General features: G+C 38.8%; 1 protein-coding gene across 2 annotated transcripts in view; it reads left to right on the forward strand.

The window, feature by feature from the left end:
- The first annotated feature begins 5,662 nt into the window (after positions 1–5,662).
- SAMD13 (sterile alpha motif domain containing 13) overlaps positions 5,663–15,582 on the forward strand; it is a 59,535-nt gene continuing 49,615 nt past the window's right edge. The window contains exons 1-2 of one of the 2 annotated variants that reach the window (XM_074335044.1): positions 5,663–5,776; positions 6,812–6,906. In XM_074335044.1, the coding sequence (XP_074191145.1) occupies positions 6,885–6,906 (22 nt within the window). In that variant the 5' untranslated portion in view covers positions 5,663–5,776; positions 6,812–6,884. The remainder of the gene's footprint in view (positions 5,777–6,811; positions 6,907–15,582) is intronic. The other variant, XM_019715224.2, reaches the window with a different exon arrangement.

The raw sequence follows: 15,582 nt of genomic DNA on the forward strand, positions 1-15,582 counted from the left end.
CTTGTAAATGTTACCTATATGGCAAAAGAAACTTTATGGATGTGATTAAATTAGAGATATTGAGATGACAAAAGTATCCTGGATTATCTGGGTGGGTTGGTATCATCACAGAGATTCACGTAAGAGGGACTCAGAAGGAGTCAGAGGGATGAGAGGAGGTGATGTGATGCTGGAAGCAGAGATTGAGTGATATGTTCAGAAGGTGGAGAAAGAGGCTACAAGCCAGGGATGTAAGGCAGCCACTAAAAGCTGAAAAATGCAAGAAAACAGATCCTCCTGTAGAGCCTCCAGAAGGGACGCAGCCTCCTGGCAACATTGATTTCAACCACATAAGATCTCCAGAACTGGAAGAGAACAAATGTGTATTTTAACCCATTAAGTTTGTGGTCATTGTTACAGCAGCAATAAGAAATGAGCACATCCTGTACTTGTTTGTTCACCCCCCTCCACTCACCCCCACCCCAATACATATACACTAGACTGTTAGCTCCTGAAGATCGTGTTTGTTCCCAGGACCTAAAACAATGTCTGGCATATGTTATTACTCAGTAAATATGTGTTGGTTAGTCAAATGAACTAGTTTAAATTTTCCGTGGTCTAGCTTAAATATTTCATTGTATAATCAAATGTAATAGCTTCCTGCGAGCAAATTTTTTTCCTGTTGAAATACCATTAATTTCCATAGATCCATATAGATCTAGAATTTCTGCCTAGGGGGAAAAACAAAACAAATAAACAAAAAAACATCTCAAAAGCTTATCGTTGGAACAAAAAAGAATGTTGGAGGTCATCTCTTGGTTGTGATGACTGAGGTAAAATAAGTTTCTGGAGTAAATTCTTCTTTCCTTAAGTGCAAAGCTTAAAAGAGGCATGAAAGTGTGGGCAGCTTCCAGTGAGGAAACAAAAATATAAGTACACGGCTGGGATCTAGGTGGTGGCACCTGCATTTCTGGTCAGTAGCATTTAATCTTACTGAGAGTGCATTCACTCTGCCCCTAATTCACAGTGAGACCTTGAAAAAGCCACTTACCTTCACCTGTGTAATTAAGTGGTTGATTAAAATTTGTTCAGCATTGATTTAACAAATATTTGTTGAGAACCTACTATGTTCCAAGCATAGTTCTAGATGCTGAGAACACAGCTTTAAACAAAAATTTCCTGCCCTCATGCATTCTATAGGGTAAGTTAGACAATAAACAAATACAAAAATATATATACTATGCTACATGTTTTCCCTTGGGTCCGCCTGCCTGCACACACTGGCCCAAAGAAATGTACAAGCAGGAGTTTGCAGTATAGAAAGAAAAAAAAGCTTAATATTTAATTGGCCAATACAGAAGCGGGGAGCTAATGCTCTAGAGACCCAATCCTGATGGCGTGTAGGTTACAGATTATACAGGGCAAAATCACAAGACACTGTGGGTTAGGGGTTGAGGTCCTACTGGGAGCTGATTGGCCGGAGGTGAGGTAAGGGTAATAAATCATTTCTTCAAGTCTTGAGGACAGCGCTGAGGTCTTTTCTGGCATCCCCCTGTTTGGTTTCATGACAAACTAGCCAGTGGGTCATTCCACCTTAGGGGTTGGGAACTGAAACATAACTTAAGTCAAGATGTTATCTTTAGCCTGCCAGAGGTCCAGACCATGTGACCATTAATTAGGTCTGGCTACTGTCTTCGTCTGCCTGGGGGGTGGAGAGGTGGAGGGGTTGCTGTTTATCTGGGAGAAGAAAGGCTACGTCTCTGAGGGGGTAGAGGGGAGAGAGAGAGAGATGATTTTTAAAGCTAGGCCTTAAAACTGAATTTAATGAAAGTCATAAGGACCCTTAGTTTCCATTGGAAGTCAGACAATAAACAAAATAAATATAAAAGATATATAGTATGTTACATGATGACAAACACTGTGGAAAAATAAATTAGGAAAGGGGCTCAGTGAGCACAGGAGTGGAGGTGGATAAGGAATTGAATTTTCAATAGGGCGGTCAGAATAAGCTTCATTAAGAAGGTGAAGTTTGACTAAAGTTCAGAGAAGATTAAAGAACAAATCATCCAGATTATTGGAGGGAAAATTTTCTAGGATTGGAAACAGTGAGTGCAAAGGCCCTGAGGCAGGAGGATGCTTGGTGTGCTCCTATGTTCGAAAAATAGCAAGAAAGCCAGTGTGGCTGGATGGGAGTGAACAAGAACAAGAGTAGCAGGAGACAACCTCAGGAAAGATTTCAGAGAGGGACCAAATACTGCAGTCTAGTGCTGTCCAGTAGAAATATAATTCAAGCCAGAAATGTGATCCACATATGTAATTTTACATTTTTCTATTAGCCACACTAAAAGAAACTGGTGAAATTAATTTTAATAATATATTTTATTTACCCAATATATTAAAATATTTTCAATAAATAATCAATATAAAAATTATTGCATATTTTTTTCTTTTTTCCAATTTTATTGAGATATAATTGATATATAGCATTATATTCATTTAAGATGAAAAATATAAAGATTTGATATATGTATACATGACAAAATGGTTAGTACAATATATTTAGTTAACATTCATCACCTCACCTAGTGGGTTATTTTTCTTATGAGAACTTAAAAGTTCTTTTGGCTAATTTCAAATATACAAGAATATTGTTAACTATAGTCACCATGCTGTACATTACATCCCCAGAACTTATTTATCTTATAATCGGAAGTTTGTGTAGTACCTTTTGACCACCTTCACCTATTTCTCCCACAACCCAGTCCCTACCTCTGGCAACCACCAACCTTTAGATTCTTTTTTTCAAAACTAATTCTTCAAAATCCAATGTGTATTTTACATCTCAGTTTAGACTGACCTTATCTCTAGTGCTCTCTAGCCAAATGTAGCCAGTGGTGACTTCCTTGGACAGCACAGCTGTAGAACTTTATAGGCCTTTGTAAAGGCATTGCTCTTTATTCTGGAAGAAGGAGGGAACCATGAGAGTGTTTTGAGCAGAGAAGTGTCAAGATCTAACTCATATTTTAAAGGACTGTCTTAGTTGCTCTGTTGAGATAGCTTATAAGGGGTAAGGGGAGAAGGAGGGAGACCAGATGGGAGGCCATGGTGGTCATCTAAGGTGGTGGTGTCCCCCACTCAAGGGGTAATGGTGGAGATGGAAACAATGGTTGAACTCAAAACATATTTGAATTTGGAGCCAACAGGGTTTCCTGACTGATTAGATGGGGTATGTGAGAAAGAGGGGAGTCAAGAATGAGATCAGTGGAGAAGACATTATGGATGTTTTTGTGGGTTTTACTTACTTGGTCAAAGCACCCATTTGTCTTTCTCTGTTAACATGGAGACAATGTCATTTTGGGAAGAGGAACCCCAATCAGAGACCCTAAGGCGAGAGCATCCAGATGGACTCAGAGAAGACCAGTAAGGATGAAGAAGACCAGCAAGTAGGACAATAGTACATGTGGTCAGAAAGGTAGTGGGAGGTGGATTTTAAAGGAACTGTGTTGCTCTTTCTATGATTTCAGGAAATACAGGGAACAACAAGAAAACTCACCAATCCACACACCTACATTTCCCCTTCCTTAGGAAGAACATTCCATCTTAGACCTCTCTTAGGAATAAAAATACCTGATTAGGGTAAAAGTAGGGGAGGGACTTGGACACACCTATCTGTTAAGTACAGCTGGCCAAGGCCGGTCATTTATACTACAGAAAGGGAGCCCACACCTATCCAGCTGCCACTGTTTCAGAAGGTAAAGTTAAACAGAGAGAATTATGCAGGAAGATTTATGAGTTTGTCCTTCCCAAATCTGTTTGGTCATAAAATCAGGTGTGTTGCTTTTTAAAAGTATAAATTCCAGGGCCTTACCCCAGATCTACTGATCCAGTCTCAGGAAATAGGGCCCAGGAATCTTTATTTGAAGAAAGCTCCACCTGTGGGCACCAGTGTGTTAGGGCTTCTGAAGTATACGTCTGAAATAATGAGGCCTAATTCTGGGAATTCCCAGGAGGAAGAGCAGCCTCAGTCTCAGAAACAAGATGGGTGAGGCCTTGAGTTGGTCATTATTGGGAGAAACACTCAATCAGGGGTTTACAGTCTAGGTAATTCTGCCTCTACCCTCAAAAGTGCACCCAGTAAAATGAAGGCACAGCATCAGCTCCTCTGTGAGCAGGCCCAGGTAAGAGGACATGGGCTCCAAGATACGTGGCCTTCAGGGATGTGATCGGGTTCCTCTCCCAGGAGGAGTGGGCCTTCTGCACCTATAGGGACCTGCATTGGAGCAGAGGGAAACTTTGCTTCCTGGACTTGCAGCTTCCACACCTGGAAGGAGTCTGGCTGGGACACTGGCTGAGGAGGATACGCCCAAGAATGTCTGCTTATATGACAGAGCTGCAGTTTGGAGAGGCCAAGTAATGAGCTTGGTTGCTGTGAGGTATAATCCTGCAGGTGTCAGCAGGGGTGACTCTCTTTGTCCCTATTGCATAGAATAAACAATTTTGCTTTGCTCTAGAAAGAATGAGGCCAAAACAGAGCATCAGTCCTGAGAAATAGAAAGAGAAGATATTCTGAGGACACCATGGGATCCCTGGACATTGGGTCCCTGGGACCAGCCCTCCCTTTTCTCCCACTACTCTTGTGAACCAGTAAATTCTTTTTTGTGCTTGAGATAGTTTGAGTTAAGCTTCTGTAACTGGAGGCCAGAGTGTTTTAACTAATAAAAGTATTCTGCTTTGGGTGGTGAACATACAATGCAATATACAGATGATGTATTATAGATTTGTACACTTGAAACCTACATGATTTTATTAACTAATGTCACCCAAAAAATGTAATAAAAAATTTAGAAAGTATTCTGCAAGTATTAAAAAGAATGACAAACAAATATACTGGCTTGGAAAATAATTCTAGTGATTATTAAATGAAAAAACATCAAATTGCAGAATAATATCTTTGATAGCACTCTATTTCTGCATATAAATTATATTTTTGTGTGTGTTGTGTATGATTTTTATTTTATTTTTCATAAATTCCTAGAGTATAACTGGAAGAATACTGACTACACTGCTAGTGGGAGATGAGATTGGAAAATCCCTACTGTTCTGCACTGATGATGAGCGTGTATTACTTTCATAATAAAAATACTAAATGTAAAACAAGCAAAGGGAAGCAAATTAGTCACTGAGAGTACCAGATACCTGCCTATCCCCACCAACCTGATTTTTTCTTTTTTCTTTTTTTTTTTTTTTCGGTCAAAAAGAAAAGAGAGTTAGAGGCAGAAAATAGAATAGGTTCCATCATTAAGCCAATCAACACTATATTGATTGAGGTAGTATGGCAGGGAGAAATTGACAGATTTATTATATTTACATACAACTAAGAGAGTTTACATCATAAGGAATTAAATGCCCAGAGCCTAACCAGTAGGTGAAAATACAAAAAGAGAGTTGAATCGTGATCATCACTGTTTAAGTATCGCAGTTTGGGAGTGGAGAAGGTGGGTGAGGAGCAGGAGAAGTAGAATCCTACTGGGGCTTCTCTGCAGAGGAGCTGAATGGAAACTGAGGACCCACTGAACACAGAGGGAGCCTTTGCAGGCACTCAGAACATGCAGCGTTACCACTTCCGTTACGTGGGGTGCAGAGAAGACCTCGTTAAACAGTTCCTCAAAGGGAAGATACTGAGGAAGAGGGTGCAGAGGAGCTCCTGGAGGGGAAGTGAAGAGGGATCGGCACATCACAAGAAGCTAAGAAGGCGAATCCAGAAGCAGAAACTCACCACCCCTGCTGACCAGCTGAGGTGAGGTGGACCCCAAGGGGGTGGCCTTGAGAAACTCTGTTACTTTGTTCAATGGACTCAGGGTAAAGGAGATCCCATGACCTTGTACATCATTAGAGAGGCAACATAAAAATAAAAAAAAAGATAAACCAGGGGCTCAAAAAAAAAATGTATACAAGTAGGCACTTTGGTCAACGTGGCTCAAGCAGTAGTTCACCATAATCAGAAGTGTCTGGACACTGATGGTAACCACTTTGAGCACCTCTTGTAATTGCAGACGTCAAATGTCACTGTATTCATCTTTTGTTATCGGTATATATTGAGTATGACCATTTTAATAGTTTTTTTTTGTTTTCCTTTCTTAAAATGTGTATACATGTTTTTGGCACCCGCTGTATATTTCTTCTGATTCACAGGACACCAACTTCCAGGAATTAATCAAAGACAGCTTAAATTTTTCAGTAGTAACACACATTTCACAAATTTTACAAATCTGGCATGTAGTAAAGAATCAGAGATGGGTTGATACATTTAGGACAAATGTACCAGAAAAAACATGAGGTGAAAGGGACTGAGTCACAGGCGGTACTGAGTCAGAGGCGGTAACAGCTTCTATTTTCAGAAAACAGCAGCATTGGACACAAACCAAAAGGCAGGTGGTGTGCATGCACTTGCACTGAGACCAAACCCACATCAATCTCTGGTCACAGCTGCACACAGAGATAACAAATTGCTATCTCCCCATCTGAGGAACTAAGATAAATATTGCATGACAACATAGTTCTTCCTCAAAGAAAACTTGCACTAATGGGCACCCTGCCCCTGGGTGAAGACTCTCTGCTCTCCGTGTTGATCTGCAAACTCTAGTGCAAATTTCTTCCCCCACCCAGAAACCCATTTGCTATACAGACCACCTCTGGGCATGCTCAGTTTTCAGGAACTCTCCTATCTTGGCATCTAGTAAGAAGAGATAGCACCTAAGCAGAAGTTTTTCCTCTCTAACTTAAATTTGGCTTTTCTTTTCTTTCTTCTAAACGCGGACCTATGGCAACCCAGACCGTCCATCCTTCCACATCCATCTAAGTGCTGGCGTCAGCACTAACACCAGGCATTGGAGAGACAGAGTCAAATGAAACATTATGGAACCAGATGTGAGTGTGATGCTGCCATTATAATTGTGTAACCGTAGACTTGCTGACTCACTCCCCAAACTTCAGTTTCCTCAACTTTAAAATACAACCTCCAAAATGTACTTTTTGGGGTTGTATTAGAATTAGAAATATTATTTGTAAATTTCCTAGGGCTGCTTCATAAGGAACACTTATTACTATTGCAGACTACTAGAAGGGGAAACATTCGAGTACACTGAATGTTATTATACAATGTAGTGTCATTGGCTTTTCAGTGGAACTAAGCATAGGGGTGTTATGGAACAGCAAAGAGAGGTTTCTAAATCAGTATTGGGGGGAGGTAAAATGATGTCTCATTAGTTTGAAGGATGTATATGAGTTAGCTAGAAGAAGACGGTAGGCAGAGCATTTTTGGGCAGAGAAATCAATGCGAACTAACTAATGCAGGTGTGAAATGCCATTATACATAGTTTTGGGGAAAAGTCCATATAAAGTAAAGAAAGGGTTTAGGGGAATGGATGGCTGTAACACAAAAGGAATGGTCAGGGGCCAGGGCTGAAATAGTCTTGTGTGGTAATCTTAGAGGGTTAAACTTGACTCTTCATGCTGAGGAGACATATGAAAGATTTTTAAGCAGAGCAGAGGTATGGTCAAATTTATGGGAGGGGTAGGTTGGATGGAAGTCATACTAATGGCAATTGCTTAAGATGCCACTTGACGATGTGAATTCCAGGGCTCATTGGAAGACAAATTCCAGAACAATATGTCAGAAGAAACTACATTTTAATCCAATGCCTCAGTGTAAATCTTATTTATAATAAAGTGTACTAACCACTGAGATCAAGCGTAGAGTGATGGATAAGAGCACAGGCTCTGGACTCAAACCGTGTATAAATCAAGACTCTGCCACTTTTTACCTGAGCGATCTTGGGCAAGGTATTTAACCATTGTGGAACTCAGTTTGCCCATCTGTAAAACGGGAATAGTAATAGTGCCTGCCTCAAGGCATTGCTGTGAGGATTGTGTATGCTTAGAACAGTGAATGGACAGAGCAATCACTCAGTGTTGACCAGTACGTAGGAGTGGAGTTGGTGCTAGGAAGGCTGTTGGGCCTCTAAGCCACTCTCCACGAGAAGGCCGTACTAACTGACTTCTTGGCTTTAACTCTATGGACAAGAATCAGCTTCCAATTAAGCCACATGGGCTCATAGTAATTTCCAATTACTGAGTTTATGTACAAATAACATACTTAATACTCACTTGAGCATCAGGGTCAATTGTAATGCCTCTAAGAGTTGAGTTCATTAGTTCAAGCACCTTAAGACAAAGCTACCTCTGGTCACATTTAGGTTTTCTTTTTTTTTTTTTTGGTTAATATTCACAACTATTTCTTCTTTTTTCTTAAAGAGTTTTATTAAAAATGTAGCTAACATACAATATTATTTAGTTGCAGGGGTACACTATAGTTATTCAACATTTATATACCTAAAACCATAATCATCATGATAAATCCAGCAACCATCTGACACTATGCTATCACAATATTATTGACTATATTCCCCATGCTGTACAGTATATCCCCATGACTTGTTTTATACCTGGAGATTTGAATCACTTGTTCCCCTTTATTGTCCTCCCCTTTTAATTTTTCAATTACAGTTGACATTCCATATTATTTTAGATTAGTTTCAGGTGTATAGCATAGTGGTTAGACATTTATATAATTTAAGAAGTATACATAGTTATTATCATATTATTGACCGTATTCTCTATGCATCACTCTACATCCCCATGACTATTTTGTAATTACCAATTGTACTTAATCCCTTCAATTTTTTCACCCTGTCCCCACCCCCCTCCCACCACCCCAACAAATCTAGAACCCACCTGACACCATACATAGTTATTACAATATTATTGTATTATTGACTATATTCCTTATGCTATACCTTACATCCCCATGACTTGTAACAACCAATTTGTACTTCTTAATCTCTTGCCCTCTTTCATTGCCCCCAACTCCCGTACAGTCTGGCAACCATCAAAATATTCTCTGTGTCTATGAGCTTGTTTCTCTTTTGTTTGTTTATTTTGTGTTTTAGATTCCACATGTAAGTGAAATCACACTGCATCTGTCTTTCTTTGTCTGACACTCCACTCAGCACTATACCCTAAGGTCCATCCATTTCCTTCCATGGCGGAGCAATATTCCATTGTACCATCTCTTCTTATCCATTAATCCATCAACGAACACCCAGCTGCCTCCACATCTTGGCCATAGTAAACAATGCTGCAATGAACAAATGGATGCACACATCCTCTCGAAGTAGTGTTTTGTGTTTCTTCAGATAAATATCCTGAAATGGGATTACTGTCTCTTTGTCTCTTGTTATAGCCTTTGTTTTAAAGTCTATTTTGTCTAGTATAAGCATTGCTACCCCAGCTTTTTCTGTTTTTTTCATTTCCATTTTCATGAAATACTGTTTTCCACCCCTTTATTTTGTCTGTGTGTGTCTTTCAATCTGAAGTGAGTCTCTTGTAGGCAGTAAAGGTTTTGTTTTCTATCCATTCAGCCACCCTATCTTTTGATTGGTGTTTCTCATCCATTTACATTGAAAGTAATTGTTGATAGATATGTAGCTACTCCTATTTTATTATTCATAATTCTTATCTTTTTTTTTTTTTCCATCTTAAGGAAGTCGCTATAACAATTCTTGTAATACTGGTTTGGTGATGATGAACTTCTTTTGCTTTTTCTTCTCTGGGAAGCTCTTTGTCCTTCAATTTTAAAATGATAACATTGCTGGGTAGAGTAATCTTCATTGTATTTCCTTGTTTTTCATCACATTTAATATTTTGTGCCAATCCCTTCTGGCCTGCAAAGTATCTGTTGAGAAATCAGCTGACCGTCTTATGGGAGCTCCCATGTAGTTAATTAACTGCCTGTATCTGGTTGCTTTTAGGATTCTCTCTTTGTCTTTAACCTTTGCCATTTTAATTATAATGTGTCTAGGTGTGGGCCTGTTTGGGTTCATCTTGTTTGGGACTCTCTGCATTTAATGGACTTGTATGTTTATTTCCTTCACCAGGTTAGGAAAGTTTTCAGTCATTATTTCTTCAAATAGGTTCTCAGTCCCTTGCTCTCTCTCTTCTCCTTTTGGTACCTCTATGATGTGAATGTTGTTACACTTGATGTTATCCCAGAGGTCACTTGACCTACCCTCTTTTTTTCCCCACTGCTGTTCCAATTGGGTATTTTTTGCTGCCTTGTCTTCCAAATTGGTGATTCAATCCTCTACTTCATCTAGTCTGCTGGTGACTCCTTCTAGTGCATTCTTCTTTTTATTATTGTATTCTACACTTCTGACTGGTTCTTTTTTATGGTTTCTATATCCTTTGTTATGCTTGCTATCTCTGTTGACATTCTCACTAAGTTCCTTGAGCATCCTTATAATCATTGTTTTGAACTCTGTCTCTGGTAGGTTGCTTGCTTCCATTTCATTCAGAACCGGAGAACAGTTTCCTCCTGTTTTTTCATTTAGGACACATTTCTTTATTCCCTCATTTTGGCTGCCTCTCTATGGTTGTTTCTATGTATTAGGTAGATCTATTATATCTTCCAGTCTTGGCCAGGTGGCCTTATGTAACAGGTAACCTGTAGGGCCCAGTGGCACAGTCTCCCTGGTCACCTGCTCTGGGAGCTCCAGGAATGTCCCTTTTGTGTTGCAGGTGCCCTCCTGTTATAGTTGAACCTTGATTGTTATTGGAATTTCAGTGGGTGGGATTGACCATCAAGCTGATTGGCTTCAGGGTTTGGCCACCTTCACAGCTTACGGGCTGCTGAGTGGGGTGCTTACCCCACTGAATGGAATTTGCCCCAGCAGGCTCCTGTGCCTGTTGAAACTGTCCTTTGGTTGTGCCACTTGTGGGGCTAGTTGGGCAGTGCTCTGCTGTGGTCTGAAGCCAACCTCCAAGTATGTTGGATCTGGGGCCACTTGGGAGGGGTTCTGCTACAGGCCCAGGTCACCCACTGCCTGTGACTGGCAGGGGATTACCTGGTAGGAGCTACAAAGTGATGAGTGAGGCTGGACCTCAGGGAGTCACTAGAGTTTAAAGAGTTGTGGTCACCAAGTTAATGTAGGTTCTGGTTTGGTGCCAGTGCTGAGCCTGGAGCTACTCAGCAAAAGTCTTAGCGCACACTGAGGCCCACAGACTCTGATAGTTTTTTAAGAAATAATGCAATGTGGGCAGGTCTGGCTGCTTGCAGAGAACGTGCTTCCGGCATTGGGGGAGTTTGGATCCCAGCAGGGCAGCAGGGCAGAGCAGTGGAGCTAATGAGACCTATTAGATTCAGACTTGACCATAAGTGTAGGGGAGAGGCTTAACAAAGGAAAGATGGCATCTGCCAGTTGGCTGCAAAAAAACAAGGTTCCTCATAGGGAAAATAGAGACTGTCCTCAAGCCCTCCTACTGAAGCCACACACCTCAATCTGGCCGCTGTAATGCCTCTGATGCCTCCCGAGTCACTATCCTTCTGCTGGAGCCCAATGTGAGTGCCTATGAATGAGGGAATCTGTTCTCAGGCCATTTAAGAGGACATCTCAGTTTCCACCAGTCTTCCATTCCACCTGGATAGTTGGAATCCCCATTGTTTTTCACAGCCAGATGTTGTGGTGGCACCTCTTCCTGGAACCCTTTCACCAGGCTGGGGAGCTTGGTATGGGGCTGAGGTTCCTCGCTCCTCTGGAGGCAACCTCCGCAGTTGAGATATATCTCCTGATTCTCATCTGCCACACGCAGGTGTAGAGGCTGCCTGTTTCATATCTCCTCCCTTCCTACCAGTCTCCACATGATTTCTTTTTTATGTCCTTAGTTATAAAACTTCTGTTTAGCTGGACTTCAGATGATTCTCCAGGTTGATTGTTCTATAATTTAGTTGTAATTTTAATGTGTTAATGGAAGGAAGCAGACACAGTGTTTATCTATTCCACCATCTTGGTTCTCCACCTCTCAACTATTTCTTAAAATAAGAAAAATATGTTGCTTACAGAATAACATTTACAATACATAACAAAGCATAACAACAATCCCAGTTAAATCACGATTCTAGAGCAATGCCAATGCTATTAAATCTTCCTATGTGCCAGCTATTTTTGTAATGTTTGTGTCCCAACCACCAATTTCATATGTTGAAATCCTAACCCCAAAAGTGGTGCTATTTGGAGGGAGGGCTTTGGGAACTAATTAGGTCATGAGGATAGAGCCCTCATGAATTAGTGCTCTTATAAATAGGCCTGAGAGGGCTCTCTGTCCCTTCCACCATGGGAGAACACAGCAAAAAGACAGCTGTCTATCACCCAAGAATGGGCCCTTATCAGACAATCTTGTCTTTCATTTTTGTTGCTGAGCACTTGGCTATCTCATTGTCATTCTTTTGTTGATAATCTGTATTTTTCCTTTGGCTAATTTTAATGCCTTCTCTTTGTCTTTGATATTCTGACATTTTACAACAATATGTTTGTGTGTGTGTGTGTGTGTGTGTGTGTGTGTGTGTGTGTGTGTGTTGAAGTTTATCTCACAGGGAATCCTTCTGGTTTTAGAATCTGAGGTTACTACCTCTCATCAATTCCAAAAATGTCTCTTTCGTTGTCTCTTCAAATATTGCTTTGTCTCCTCTTCTATTGTCTCTTTTTGAGATTCTGGTTAGAGGCATATTAAACCTTCTCACTCTATCCTCAGTGATTTACCTCTCTGTCATATTTTCTAGCAATTGTCTCTCTGTGTTGTATTCTGTGTAAGGTCCTCCAATCTATACTTACCACTCCCTAATTCTGTCTTCAGCTGTGGTCTTTTCTGCTGTTAATTCTTCCAAGGAGTTTTTAATTTCAATCTTTTCATTTTTCATTTCTAGAAATTTTAGTTTGTAATTTTTCAAATGCAATAGATATTTTTATACTATGTTACTCCTTCCTCACATTTTTGTTTCCTTTATAATTTATTTTAACATATTGAACATGCTCTTTTTACTTTTAAATATATTCATGAATTTAGAAGATAATATATTTTTATCACTCATGTTAAGTCCTTAAGTATAAGAGAAGTCTTCTATATATTTTTTAAATTTTCATTAAATTTATTAGTGTGACATTGGTTAGTAAATTTATGCAGGTTTCAAATGTACAATTTTATAATACATCGTCTATATATTGCACTATGTGTTCACCACCCAGAGTCAGTTCTCCTTCCATCACTATATATTTGACCCCCTTTACCTTCTTCTACCACCCCCTTTACTCTTTAATAACCATTAAACTATTGTCTGTGTTTATAGTTTTTTGTTTGTTTGTTTATCTTGTTTGTTGTTTTCAGTTTTATATCCCACATATGGGTGATGTTATATGGTTCTTGACTTTTCCTGTCTGACTTATTTCACTTAGCATGATAATCTCAAGATCCATCCATGTTGTCGCAAATGGCAGTATTTCATCTTTTCTTATGGCTGAGTAATATTCCATTGCATATATGTACCACATCTTCTTTATCCAATCATCTATTGAAGGACACTTTGGTTGTTTCCAAGTCTTAGCTACCATGAATAATGCTGCAGTGAACATAGGGGTACATTATCTTTATGGATAAGTATTTTCAGATTTTGGGGGTATATACCCAGAAGAAGGTTTGCTGAGTTGTATGGTAATTTTATTCTTACTTTTTTGGAGGAACCTCCCTCCATACTGTTTTCCACAGTGGCTGTATCAATTTAAATTCTCACCAGTTGTGTATGAGGGTTACTTTCTCTCCACAACTCCTCCAACACTTGTTATTACTTGTCTTGTTGATGATAGCCATTCTAACTGGTGTGAGGTAGTATCTCATTGTGGTTTGATTTGCAATTCCCTACTATGAGTAAAGTTGAGCATTTTTTCATATATTTGTTGTCTGCTTGTATGTCTTCTTGGGAGAAGTGTCCAGATCTTCTGCCCATTTTTAAATTATTATTATTATTATTATTATTATTATTATTATTATTATTATGTGTGTGTGGCTGAGTTGTATGTTTTTTATATATTTTGGGTATTGGCCCCTTATTGGAGGTGTTCTTTGCAAATATCTTCTCCCATTCAGTTGCTTGACTCTTTGTTTTGTTGATGGTTTATTTTGCTGTGCAGAAGCCTTTTAGTTTGAGATAGTCCCATTCATTTATTTTTGTTTTACTTCCCTTGTCTTTGAGGTCAAATTCATAAAATCCTCTCTGAACCCAAGGTCCGTAAGTTTAGTATCTATGCTTTCTTCTATGCAATTTATTATTTCATGTCTTACTCTTAGGTCTTTGATCCATTTTGAGTTAATTTTGATGTATGGAGAAAGACAGTAGTCTAGTTCATGCTTTTGCATGTGGCTTTCCAATTTTCCCAACACCATTTATTTAAGAGGCTTTTTTTTCTTAATTGTATGTTTTTTGCTATTTTGTTGAAAATTATCTGCCCATATATATGTGGGTTTATTTCTGGGTTCTCAATTCTATTCCATTGGTCTCTGTGTCTGGTTTTCTGCCACCACCATGCTATTTTAATTAGTGTCACTCTTTGTAGTGTAAATTGAAGTCAGGGAGGGTGATATTTCCAGCCTTGTTCTTTTTTCTCAGGATTGCTTTAGCTATTCTGGGTCTTTAGTGATTCCATACAAATCTGATTACTTTTTTGTTGTATTTCTTTAAAAACTGCCGTTGAGATTTTGATGGTGGTTGCATTAAATCTGTGTGTTGCTTTGGGTAATATGGGAATTTTATATAACTATGTTGATTCTTCCAATCCATGAACCCTTTCCAATTCTTTTTGTCTTCTTCAGTTTCTTTTAATAATGTATCATAGTTTTCAGCATATAGGTCCTTCACATCCTTTGTTAAGTTTATTCCTAGGTATTACATTGTTTTTGTTGTAATTGCAAAAGGAATTTTTTTTTCATTTCTTTTTCTGAAATTTCATTGCATATAGGAACGCAATGAATTTCTGTACATTGATTTTGTATCCTGCAACTTTACTGTATTTGTTTAATGTTCCTAATTAGGTGTGTGTGTGTGTGTGTGTATGTGTGTAGTCTTTGGGGTTTTCTGTATAAAGAATCATGTCATTCTGCAAAAAGTAACAATTTAACTTCTTTATTCCCAATTTGGATGCCTTTTATTTTTTTCTTTTGCCTGATACCTATCTTAAGAAACAAGAAAAATCCCAAATAAACAATCTAACATTACATTTTAAAGAACAAGAAAAAGAAGAACACATGAAAACCAAAGTCGGCAAAAGGAAGGAAATATAATAAAAATTAGAGCAAAACGAAATGAAAGAGAAAACAAAAAGACAACAGAAAAAAGTTAATGCAACAAAGAGCTAATCATTTGAGAAGAATAATAAAATTGACAACCCCCTGGTGAAACTAACTAGGAAAAAAAGAGAAAAGACACAAATCAACAAAATCAGAAATGAAAGAGGAGAAGTTACCCCAGATACCACAGAAATACAAAGGATCATACAAGAATATTACGAAGGAATATATGTCACCAAATTCAATAACCTATAAGAAATGGACAACTTCTTAGAAATCTATAACCTTCCTAAACTGAATAATGAAGAACTGAAAAATCTAAATAGACTGATCAGAAGTAAGAAAATTGAAACAATCATCCAAAACATCCCCAAA

Source organism: Rhinolophus sinicus, linkage group LG06 (assembly GCF_036562045.2).
Source record: "Rhinolophus sinicus isolate RSC01 linkage group LG06, ASM3656204v1, whole genome shotgun sequence".
In the NCBI taxonomy this organism is placed as follows: Eukaryota; Metazoa; Chordata; class Mammalia; order Chiroptera; family Rhinolophidae; genus Rhinolophus; species Rhinolophus sinicus.